Source organism: Ruditapes philippinarum, unplaced genomic scaffold (genome assembly GCF_026571515.1).
Source record: "Ruditapes philippinarum isolate M1 unplaced genomic scaffold, ASM2657151v2 ctg1660_1_1_1_1, whole genome shotgun sequence".
In the NCBI taxonomy this organism is placed as follows: Eukaryota; Metazoa; Mollusca; class Bivalvia; order Venerida; family Veneridae; genus Ruditapes; species Ruditapes philippinarum.
Genome location: NW_026863554.1, coordinates 31101 through 43518, shown reverse-complemented (window position 1 = coordinate 43518; position 12418 = coordinate 31101). Strand labels below are relative to the sequence as shown.

General features: G+C 31.8%; 1 protein-coding gene across 1 annotated transcript; it reads right to left on the bottom strand.

The window, feature by feature from the left end:
- Positions 1 to 2779: 2779 nt before the first annotated feature.
- On the bottom strand, positions 2780 to 12341 carry LOC132722484 (ATPase ASNA1 homolog). The gene is made up of 8 exons (XM_060706989.1): positions 12187 to 12341; positions 10671 to 10818; positions 10332 to 10386; positions 8809 to 8899; positions 8204 to 8354; positions 7337 to 7444; positions 4943 to 5143; positions 2780 to 4407 (listed from the first exon to the last, which is right to left on the bottom strand). The coding sequence occupies exons 1-8, from the start codon at positions 12306 to 12308 to the stop codon at positions 4279 to 4281; spliced, it is 1005 nt and encodes a 334-aa protein (XP_060562972.1). The 5' UTR covers positions 12309 to 12341; the 3' UTR covers positions 2780 to 4278.
- Between the last annotated feature and the right edge of the window lie 77 nt (positions 12342 to 12418).

Sequence of the window (12418 nt, the reverse complement as noted above, 5' to 3'; positions counted from 1 at the left end):
TCCTTCTGCTGTCCAAATATTAATAATGAATTCTAAAAGGTATTGTAAAAGTATTGAATCAGAAATAGCTATGTTAACTCTCTGATTGTAGTTTAGAATTCAATTTCTAATTAGGCTATATACTAAAATGTAGTAATAGTTATGTTAACTGTCCAACAGTAATGTTAACTCCCAGATAGTATTGTACAATATTGTATAATAATGTAAACTCCCAAATAGTAATGTACACTCCAAATTAGTAATGTAAACAGTATTGTGCAATCTTGTATAATAATGTAAACTCCCAAATAGTAATGTCAACTCCCAAAACAGTATTGTACAATCTTGTATAATAATGTAAACTCCCAAATAATAATGTCAACTCCCAAACAGTATTGTACAATCTTGTATAATAATGTAAACTCCCAAAAAATAATGTCAACTCCCAAACAGTATTGTACAATTGCAAATAATATATGTATAGTGGCAAATAGTAATGTAGAATCCATTTACCAGCTTGTGTCTCATTGAATTTTTTTTTAAAAACTTGAGTGTTACATGTGTTCATATTAGTCTGGTAGATAATTACATGTTACCATGCTATATTTGTTCATTTTACTTTGTTACATTTATACAGGATAAATATGTCCTAAACTTACATTGTCTCTGTAAAATTTTAGTACAATATACAGTCTAACCTTTGTGTTGTATACACATGTCATTTGTAACATTAGCCCCCAAACCCTGATAATATAAAAAAGATTTTGGACAAGGAAAGCTCTTGTATAATCTTTACCTTAAGGGAACAATCAAATGAGCCGTGACACGACAAAACCAACATAGTGGGTTTGCGACCAGCATGGATCCAGACCAGCCTGCGCATCCGCGCAGTCTGATCAGGATCCATGCTGTTCACTTATAACCCCTATAACAAGTAGAGAAACTGATAGCGAACAGCATGGATCCTGTTCAGACTGCGCGGATGCGCAGGCTGGTCTGGATCCATGCTGGTCGCAAACCCATTATGTTGGTTTTGTCATGATACGGCTCAAATGAGAAACACCCATCCCTCTCACCGCTTTAGCTATAACATTTACCTTGCAATGATTAAGTGATTGGACAGCTGGAATGTAAAACACAAGTCATTGCCCCTGCTATCTACCAAACCTTTTGGCGTGTTAGAGGACGCTGGAGGCCAATGTTACAATTGATTTGTTCATTATGTCACATATCTAACGCTTATACTTTGATGTGCAATTTTATTTACAAATCCCACCTATTAAACAATTTTACTTGCTTTGAAAGACCTTTTTTTTCAAAAAAGACCACCATTTTTCTCTTTTTCAACTAAAGGGTTTTCGTGACAAGGTTTGACTGTATATTATAATATAGCTTCTCTGTATCTAAATCTTTACAACGATGAAGTGCCACATACCTTGTTAGTAGATGTGTTGTAGATATGATCATGTATTATGTGTGTTTGACATTGTATATATCTTAAACCATATGTGTTTAAGTTGTTGCGACATGTTTTTGTATTGTTATACACAAAAATGATTAGACCAAATATATTTATTACACAGCAGATGTTTCTTCATTATTCATTCTACACTGCAATCCCATTAATGTGCTTATGTTGGGTTCCTACGTCTCAAAACCACATTGTAACGGGGTCAAAACTATAACGCCCATCCCGAAAATACAGCATTACCCCTATTCTGTTTTCAAAAGTAAACCTCAGTTACTTGAAGTTGTTTAGCAATGGGTCTGCAAAAAGTTCTTGCCATGCCATGATGTTGGGAGTTTTATTATCCTTCTTGGTCATTGATTTCCATTCGGCATAACAGTTCTTCACACTTTCACTTAAAACTGTTATAGTTAAAAAACCTATCACTTCAAATGTAGTTACATTAAGCAATGTAGTGCCCAAGAACTATGACTCTTGGATATTTTTAGACTTGTTGCCCTTTGAAAATTTTCATTATTGCTTTAAGCTCACCTGTCACAAAGGTGAGCTTTTGTTATCACTTTTCGTCCGGTGTCCGTTCATCAGTTGTCCGTAAACTTTTACTTTAAATGACATCTCCTCATAAACCACTAAGCAAATTTCATCAAAACTTCACAGGAATGGTCCATTGGTGGTCACCTTTAAAAATTGTTCAAAGAATTTAATTCCAGGCAGAACTCTGGTTGCCATGGCAACCAAAAGAAAAAACTTAAAATATCTTCTTTTAAAAAACCCAGATGTAGAGCTAAGATATTTGGCACAAAACATCTAGTGAGTGTCTATCAAGGTTGTTCAAATAAAAGCCCTGGGGTCAATTTTGGCCCGCCCCGGGGGTCATTGATTTTCCTTACATGTATATTGTAAAAACTTAAAAAATCTTCTTTTAAAAAACCGAAAGAGCTAGAGCTTAAATATTTGGCATGAAACATCTTCTAGTAAGTGTCCACCAAATTTGTTCAAATAAAAGCCCCAGTGTTAAATTGGCCCCGCTAGGGGGGTCTGATTTTCCTTATACATGTATGTGTATAGTAAAAACTTAAACTTAACTCCACAAAATCCTTTCAAGGGTCTTGCAACTCCGGGTGTCTATAATGCAAATAAAGGTTAATGTAACTACATTGCAAATATGAGTCACAGAAAAATCTGTCATTCTGAATGCTACCCTCTACACCAAACATATTCCAATTCATTTTATAGCTTATGCTAAAAAATTCAAATGTACAATGTACGTTTTACAAGAAGCAAGATATTGTTCAAAGGTTATTATAACATAATGATAACAGAAAACAAAGATATTGTTTATCAACTTTATTATTATATCTTCAAAGAAAACAACCTTTTGGTCAATAAAAACCAATCAACTACTGAATTATACACAATGCAATAGCTCATGTACATAATTTCATTTTACTGAAAAAATAAAATATTTACGAATAATTTTCAGCACTTTACACATTAAAAGAATTTAATTTTTACCTAAAACATGAAATTGTAACAAAGAAAAAATGAATATTTCTATAAATGTATGATAAAAATTTAACATATATTAAATGGTTTTGTAGTACAACAGTTTGTTTTCATAACTAAACTAAATTGAGTCTAATTTAATGCTTCTTAAGGGGCACAATGGCCAAATGGCTCAGGTATCTACCTCTCAACCTAGGAATCATGGATTCGAGCATTACTTTCGTTACACCAAGATTTCATAAATGACATCAGTACTGGTTTGTTCTAAGAAATAAGAGTATAAAGTGATTTATTTTAATTACATGAGTTTTTTTTTTTTACAACTGACCATAAATAAATGTTTAAAGTAACATAACATTATTTGATCTGACATCACCACTAGTTAGTTCTAGGAAGATCATGATAGAAAGATCCAAAAAAATCTTGAAGCTTTCAACATATGCTAAAATAAATCTCTTCACACTTGTTTGCTAAAAATACAATCTACAATATATCAAGAAAACATCATAAAGGGGCATGTTCATGAACATTTTTACATAACTGAACACATATTGTAAATAAAGTCCTATCATTCCCCTACTGTACTTGTGTAATGGACTTGCCCTCTTTAAATTAAGGAATAGTTCATTTTAGTTTGGGGGATTTCCATACATAAATAAATACATTTTAAACTTAAACCATAAATTTTCCACATGCATTTACCATGGTATGAAAACATCATAGTTTTCAAACAGATACAAACAATAAATTAATACAAAATTTAATAATTATTTAATTTCATAAATATGATCATAAAATTTAGAACATTGTCAAAACAGAAGAATTTTATAATAGGCTTATAGATAAATGCTTAATTTTAATGGTTTACAGTACAAATTGTTGTAAATACTGTACAATACAAATGTCCTAACATAGGACAGAGAGCTTGAACAACAAGATATTCACAATAGGAAATAATTTAGTAAAATTCCATGCTAGAGTTATGGGTCTTGCTTACAGACCTACAAATACAACCCTGAAAAAAAGTACGAACCATGAGGTCCGTACTGTCATTGCCTGAAAGGGCAAATGGACCCTTCTTAAGCTTAGAACACACATGTATGAAACTTGAAATCAAATGAGAAATTGTTAATAGAATAGCCCCACTATTCTTTCAATAGTCAGCTAAAGAGAATTTTTTCTAGGCCACAAATTACAAACTAATGCCATTCATATAGCCATGATTATTTTCAGGATGGTATCTGAAGCAATTTACTATAAAATAATAATTTAATACACAAAATAAAACTCCAGTAATGCTAAACATTATGTTATCACAACCAACATCATGTCTCGTCGGGATTATAAGGTTTCAGAAGATGCTCGGAAAATTCTTTTATTTTTTCAACTCCTCGGACTTCATCTTCTTGCAAAGGCAACTTTGTCACATGGAAATCTTCATACAGGTCGGCAATCTATTGATAGAAAACCAAAATCTATTTATAAAAGTAAAAAGTTATAAATGGAATGTATAAATTTATTTATAGAATGTTAAAAATAGATAGTACAATGTAATGTTATTTAAATAGATACAATAAAATGCTATTACATTAATAAATGCCAGTAATTTTATCAGAAAAAATACAAATTACTTATCATTAAAAACGTAAATATTCTGCATTTATTTATATTTTTTTTTACTCTTTGCTACAAATTTGATTTCATTGCATCATTTTTATTAAAACAAAAAGTAAAGCTAAACTGAATTCATAGAGCTTAAAAGATGATTTTTATTTACTGTCATACAATTCTTTTTGTGTCTCTTAGGTTATAAAGTCTAGCTTTAATTAAGAAATGATAATTCGTTTTTCATTTATTGCTATAAAACTCAACAATTCTTTGTGTATCTGAAGGGTAAATAAATGTATTATTAAGTAAGAGAATGTTACTCATGTTAATGTACAATTAAGTATGTATTTCATGTATTTAAACAAATTCTAAAAGACCTACTTGATCAAGATATTTTGCCTGAATACGATGCCTGGATGCACACAGTTTACATGGTTTGTCTCCCTTGGCAAGGAAATGTAACTGGTTAACTACAATATTATGAGTGTCTATACCAAACTGCATTAGTTGTTGAACAAGTCTTTCTGTTTCATACAATGATAGAAACTCTGCTATACAAACACATACAAATGTTGTCTGATCCTGTAAATTAGAGAAATGTTTCATTATTCAGTGCTCTTGATAAGCCCATGTGGCTGGGCTACGTCACAAGATACTGCAGTATTTACTGCTAGCTACTTTTACCGAGGCATAGTGAATAACACTGCTTTAAAATCACAAACCAATTTACTGCTGGCTATTTTGAAATTTATAAATAGCAATGATCATTAAATTTTGTAATAACATATGAGCCGCGTCACGACAAAACAAACATAATGGGTTTGCGACCAACATGGATCCAGACCAGCCTGCGCATCCGCGCAGTCTGATCAGGATCCATGCTGTTCGCTTACAAACCCTATAACAAGTGGAGAAACTGATAGCGAACAGCATGGATCCTGATCAGACTGCGCGAATGCGCAGGCTGGTCTGGATCCATGCTGGTCGCAAACCCATTATGTTGATTTTGTCGTGACACGGCTCATATGATCAAACTGTGTTAATGACTACTTGGAACTAATTACCACTTTGGCAGAAAGTCCACAGAAGGAACATGTATATAATGGTCAACAATTCTAATAGTAAATAATAAAAACAACTATACTGTAAACATGCTTTCTGTAAATAAATAAAAATTTATACCATTCTTTTTTGCATTTTAAACTGAGTAAAAGCAATTTTTTGTATGTAAGTAAATGGTCAACAATTCTAATAGTAAACTAGAGCCATGTTAACATGGCCATCCCTCGCCGAATGTGTTTGCTCATTGGAATAATGTATATGTAGTAGAGCAGAATAATTCAATTTTAAGAGGTCTTTTGATAATGAAAACTGATGGCTGAAGTGATTACAGATTTGAAACCTATGTGAATACTGATGGCTGAAAATAACAAAGAGCAATAACTCAAAAATTATGAAAGGCAGAGTTGTCATTCTTGTGTACTGCACACCTCCTGAGTGAGATCTATCCAACTATGAAGTTTCATGTTAATATCTCAAAGGCTTTTTGAGTTATGCTCTGGACAAAAATTAATTTTGAAAAATAACAAAGGGCAGTAACTCAAACATTATGCAGGGTAGAGTTATCAATCTTGTGCACTGCACTCCTCCTCAATGAGGTCTATCCACCTATGAAGTTTCAAGTTGATACCTCAAACACTTTTTGACAAAATAGTATGAAAAAGAACAAAGGGCTTTGGCTCAAAAATTATATAGGGAAGAGTTATCATTCTTGCACACAGCATTCCTCCTCAATAAGATCTAACCACCTATGACATTTCATGTTGACATCTCAAACACTTTTTGAGTTATGCTCCACTCAGGTGAAAAATTAAGTATGAAAAATAACAAAGGACAATAACTCAAAAATTATGAAAGGTAGAGTTGTCATTCTTGTGCACTGCACACCTCCTCCTGAGTGAGATCTATCCAACTATGAAGTTTCATGTTGATATCGCAAAGGCTTTTTGAGTTATGCTCTGGACAAAAATTAATTTTGAAAAATAACAAAGGGTAATAACTCAAAAATTAGGCAGGGTAGAGTTATCTTTCTTGTGCACTACAATCCTCCTCAATGAGGTCTATCCACCTATGAAATTTCAAGTTGATACCTCAAATACTTTTTGAGATATGCACCGGACAAAAATGTCGGACAGAAGGACGGACGGACGTTTCAACATTTTGGCTTTAGGGGCTATTTTCTTTGTTCTTTTCTTTGTTTTCTTAAGGGCTACTAGCCCCTAAACCCTTTGATTACGGAATGAACCTATTGTTCTCTTTTGTTCTCTTTACTGTTATACAGCCCCTAAACCCAAAATGATTGCTCGGATGGACGGACGGATGGACGGACAGACAAAGACTATTTCTATATCCCCCACCGCCTTTCGGCGTGGGATAATAATAAAAACAATTATACTGTAAACATGCTTTCTGTAAATAAATAAAAATTTATACCATTCTTTTTTGCATTTTAAACTGAGTAAAGGCAATTTTTTGTATGTAACTAAATTCTGTGGATAATCAGTGTGTAAGGCTGGTTTTAATCACTTCATTTGTGCACTTAATAATTTTCATGAGGGGGTAGTTTGATCTAAATTCACATGTAGCAGCAATATGCATGTGTTATCAATAATTATGTGGCATTTTTGTTCACACACTTGTTCCACTCATTTCAAATTGTTCTATTCTTAAACTAAAGAAATACAATGTAGCATGGAATACTATGAAAGTACTTACAGCATTCTTAAATTGTTCATTAACTTGTCTTATAGTAGCCATCATATCATCTAACTTCCCTGACATATCCTCTGCATTCATGTCCTGCATTCCCATCATTCCTGCCATCTGTAATACATATATAGCATGGGACGCATTATTATCATAGTACTTCATGTTATTATTTGTCTGCATTGAATTTCATTGATGAATTTAATAAGTCATATTTTGTATGACAAAATACTGACAGTATGTCGGTAACAGAGTAGCACCAAAAATACAGATTTAGAGTATACATATTTATTACTTTTGTAATTCTAAATTTGTTCTACAAGGGGAAAGACAATCTGCCAAGAATGAATATAGCTTTGCCTCATTTATAAATGACTATTTTCAAAGTTTATCCATTTATATTACACTGATTACTATATATATCGCATATAGATGACTATTTTCAAAAATTATCCATGTATCACATTTATTTCTATATATATATATATACTGCATATTGAAATTGAGATACACTCCATTAAATAAGGAACAATAGGCAAAAGGACATTTTCAATTTTTATTTAATTTACTTTGATATTTGAACAGCTTATTGACGATTTTAATAATAAAGTACTCACAAAAATGAACAACAAATGCAAATTGTTATAATTATTTCTACAATACATGTTCACATCATCTGGCAAATTGGCATAGCACTTTACTCTTAACAAAATCTTATCAAATTTACTAAACAATCAGATATCTACTACAAAAACAGCCATAATATTTCCTTTTATAAAACAGATTTTCTATGTTCTGTAATGAATTGTTATGTTTTCAATAAGACTATTATTTCTTTTCAGAATATGTAAAGTATTGACAATTAATTATCATTACCTGTGAAATTACTGGTCCCACTTGATTCTTGAGTCTCAATAATTTACCGAGACCTTTCTCAGCGACTGTAGGAAATGACAGAAGTCGTAAAGTGTGACCTGTTGGTGCGGTGTCAAACACTACCACAGAAAAGTTCATACTCTTGACTAGTCTGAAACAGTAACAATTTAATTAAATATATCTTGTACATCAGTTGCATATTTGTATCAAACAATGACAAACACCCTGAATAAATTAATTTCTTAAACTTTTTCAATATTATTACTACATATGCAATATAATTCTAACAATATTCCTATTTCAAAATATACATCAATGTTAAAGGATAAACTCAATTGATGTTAATTGTTTTGGTTCATCTTTAAGTCATACTGGCACTGTTACGGTCATATTGAGTTATTAAACTTCACTAGTGGAGGCAGATCCATTGTACCTTTCCTAGCATTATATCAGGTATGAGCAGTCATCTGAGTAAATATATCAACATTCTGTATAAATCTTTATAAAATGACCCAAAAAAGAAAACCAGTGCATTTCTTAAACTCTTAATATGTTTCTATTTCTATATCATAATACAGCATGATAAATTGCTGATATAAACTTACTTCATAACTTCAGCAAAGCTCATGGCTTCATCTATACCTGGGAAGGCACCAAGAAGTTCTGTAGCAACTTGTTTACCCATACTCATCATGTCTAAAAATGAAAAAAAAGCAACACTTAAAAAAATTGTATAATAATCTGAAAAGAAGTTTTGCATTTTGACACTGCAATTAAAGCATATAATAAAGAACAACAAAAAAGAACAATAGATGTGAGTAGGACAGTGTGCTTGACTATTCTCAGAGTTTGACAGTAGAAAATAACAAAATAAATTCTGTTATCAACCAATATAACTTTATTATAACAATCTGAATTCCTACATATACTATTACAGTATTTGAAGCTACATTTGAAAAAGACTTAATATCAAGTGTTTGAATTGCATTTTCATGACTTGTAAATGGTTTAAAAAAGCCTTGTGAAAATAGATACATTTGTATGATTATCTCTTCCTGTTTATTTCACTCTATCATTGATTTTTTCATCAAAAATAATAATAAATATTTTTTTTATGCCAGAGGCTATCCTATTTATCTACAGATATAATTTGTGGTTTTATAACATCACTTCCTTTACCTGGTTAATAAATATACACATTATTAAAAGCCCAGGGGAGACAGTTTACATCAACATCATAGTCTTTATTGACACTTTATAAAATCAAGTGAAATAAATTTTAACTATGCTTATTTTGATATGTGAAGATGATTGCATAATCAAAAACTTATTTTTATTGCTATAATGCAATTTAAAACAGGAGCGATCAGTGAACACATAAGTCGTCTGATAACAGCCAATTAAGCAGTTGAATTGAGGGGGAATGGACAGTTTGTTTCCTATAAGTTGTGGCTACTTTGTAGCATGTTGCAGCTTCTGTGTAGCAGGAGACATGAAAATCTTAAACAGACCAAAACCCTTTTTATTCAAGGGCCATATCTCAGTCAAAAATCATACAACCAGAAAACTCATTAAAAATTGGCGAGAACTTGAAGTACTGAACAATCCTGAAAAGTTTCACTCAAATTGCATTAAATTAGTAATTTAAGAGAACTATACTGGACAAAACTTTAAAAAATTATCTAAAATATTCCCAGGAAAATGTATGAGATATGCACAACTAAACTTGGTACTGGTTATTCCTGTAGAGTTTGGATGAAATCGCACCAGTTATTTTTGAGGAATCCAGACCAGTTTTGTAACAGACAAGAGAAAAGTGATCCCTATATGGTGTAACTACAGCTGGCAACACAATAGAATCTATAGGCAGATCAGAACAGAGCTGTCTTTAAAAGTAATGTAAATAAAACATTGGAATATAAAACATTGAAAAGAAAAAAGAAAATTTCTTCCAGTCTGAATATTTTTATCTATTAAGCTATCTATCTCCTATTTAATAATGTAAAAATTCTCAATGGGATGTTTTAATTGTGTGTTTGACTTTGTGTTTGTCATAAGTGTTATAAGAACAGCGTATTGACATAAGACTGAGAATAGCTGACTAAAATTAGATAAAAATAGTATTTACCTTGCTCAAAGTATTCATCTGGAAGCTCTGAAACACCAAGGTTTGGATCAATTTCCTGTAAAACAAAACAGTTCAATAATATCATTTTTTTTCTTTTTTAAAATATAGAAAGAATTATATGAATAATTTGGCATCTGAATCTTCTTTTAACAATAACATGGATTTTTTTTATTCATGGTGAAACTATTATGCTGTTATCTAAATTTAACTCTCCCTTTTTTCTATTCAGTCCATTGGGCTTTAGTACAAACAAAAAAACCAAAAAACAAACAAAAAACCCAGAAAAAATGGTATGTTCCCTTGACATATAACTGCAACCTAGTTGTAAAAATTACCTACCATTGCATAGAGGTTCTTAAACCCCTTAACAAGTGTGGGAACTTTTGAAAATTTTTGATTGAAGGCATCAGAAATATTGTGTGCTGGATCTGTGGATATGATGAGGACAGTTTCCCGAACTTTTGATAGCAGAACTGCCAGACTGCAACTGTAAGAGAATTTAAAAATATTAAACAAATAATACAGTTTATACCTCAAACACTTCATAATAGGTTTCTAATAATGTGTGACTAGTTGCATAATAAGTTTGAATTTATAAATATGTTCAGGCCAAAACTGAGCAGTTGTATAAATGGGTGATTGATCAGTTTCTGTTTGTTCCTTATACACATGTGTCTCGGCTACTTTGTAGCTTTGAAGCTAGGACTGTGTAGCAGGGAATACAAAAACCATAAACAGGCCAAAACATTTTTGTTTTCTGCTATAACTCAGCCAAAAATAAACTGGAAAATCCATTTAAATTTTATTATATGCAAGTATTTAAATTTTATTATATGCAAGTAATTGAGGTATTGATCAATCCTGTAATTTTTCAAGAATTCCATTTTAGTTTTGTGACTGATGGACAGAAGACATAGAAGTGACCCTTAATATAGTCATTGTAACTTTGTAGCATGTATCAGCTACTGAGAAGCTTGACAGACAAACTTTTACAAGCCCGTAACATCAGATATATTGGACTACTGTGAACAAAGGTTATGGTTCATGGACTCTATATATTAGGGTCAGTTGTGACCAAAACTAGGTCCAGACCAAAAAACATATGACAACCTTTATGTATAGATTAGGGTTCCATAGTTTGGAACCCTTTTCTGTATATATAAGGGTTGTCACATGTTTTTTTGGGGGGCTGAACCTAGTTTTGGTCACAACTGACCCTAATATAGAGAACTGGCACCGTTACAACCCCCTTTGACTGTCAAGCAGGCAACACAAAAATCATTAACAGGCCAAAATGCCTTTTTCACTCAAGGGCCATAATTCATACAAACATTATTCAACTGGAAAACCCGTGTTAATGCACAAGTACTTGGAACAAGTCAGAATATGTTCAGACATCAATCACATACATAGGGAAGACCCGTTGCTAATGTTGAGAGAACTTGTGGGTCAACCCTTTTGCCAAATATGTCATGTCATTGTATTGTAACTGTCTACATGACATGTATGTATATGTCTTATTTTTGGCAATAAAATATGTTAAAATCACATACATATGTTGCTTAATTCTATAATTTTATCCTTTGTCGAAGTTTTGAACAGTTACACTAAATATTTCAACACTTCAATATTCTTTTTCAAATAATGTAAATTCAACCTTTTATTTAATTTAGTTTAATCAATGTATATAAATGTATAGAATGACAAAGCACAGTTTAAACAAACCAAATCTCAAGATAGAATATCTGACTATGCTGACGTGTGATTTCTGTCAAAATATCAAATGTTAAATTTTCAACACAAATCAAGTTACTTGAGGGATGTTACTGTTGATTTTTGACAAATATGAACAAACCTTGAAGTAGTTTTTCCAACTCCTCCTTTTCCACCAACAAATACCCATTTTAAAGATGTCTGGTCTATGATATTTCGAACAGAAGGCTCAAATTCACTGTTTTCTCCACTTGCTTCCGCCATTTTGACCGGGCGGTGTGACAGTAAATTTCTAACTTTTGTACGGATTGCGAGAAATAGTCTGTCGCACACTAAAAATTGTTGTTATCAATGATTGACATCTTTCAACGCTA

Excerpts from the sequence above, each read along its gene's own strand:
- LOC132722484 (XM_060706989.1), bottom strand. The coding sequence starts at position 12,308 with ATGGCGGAAGCAAGTGGAGAAAACAGTGAATTTGAGCCTTCTGTTCGA. Across the intron at positions 7,445-8,203 it reads TGGGACCAGTAATTTCACAG|ATGGCAGGAATGATGGGAAT; the intron begins GTAATGATAATT and ends TATGTATTACAG. Across the intron at positions 5,144-7,336 it reads ATGAACAATTTAAGAATGCT|GATCAGACAACATTTGTATG; the intron begins GTAAGTACTTTC and ends TCTAATTTACAG.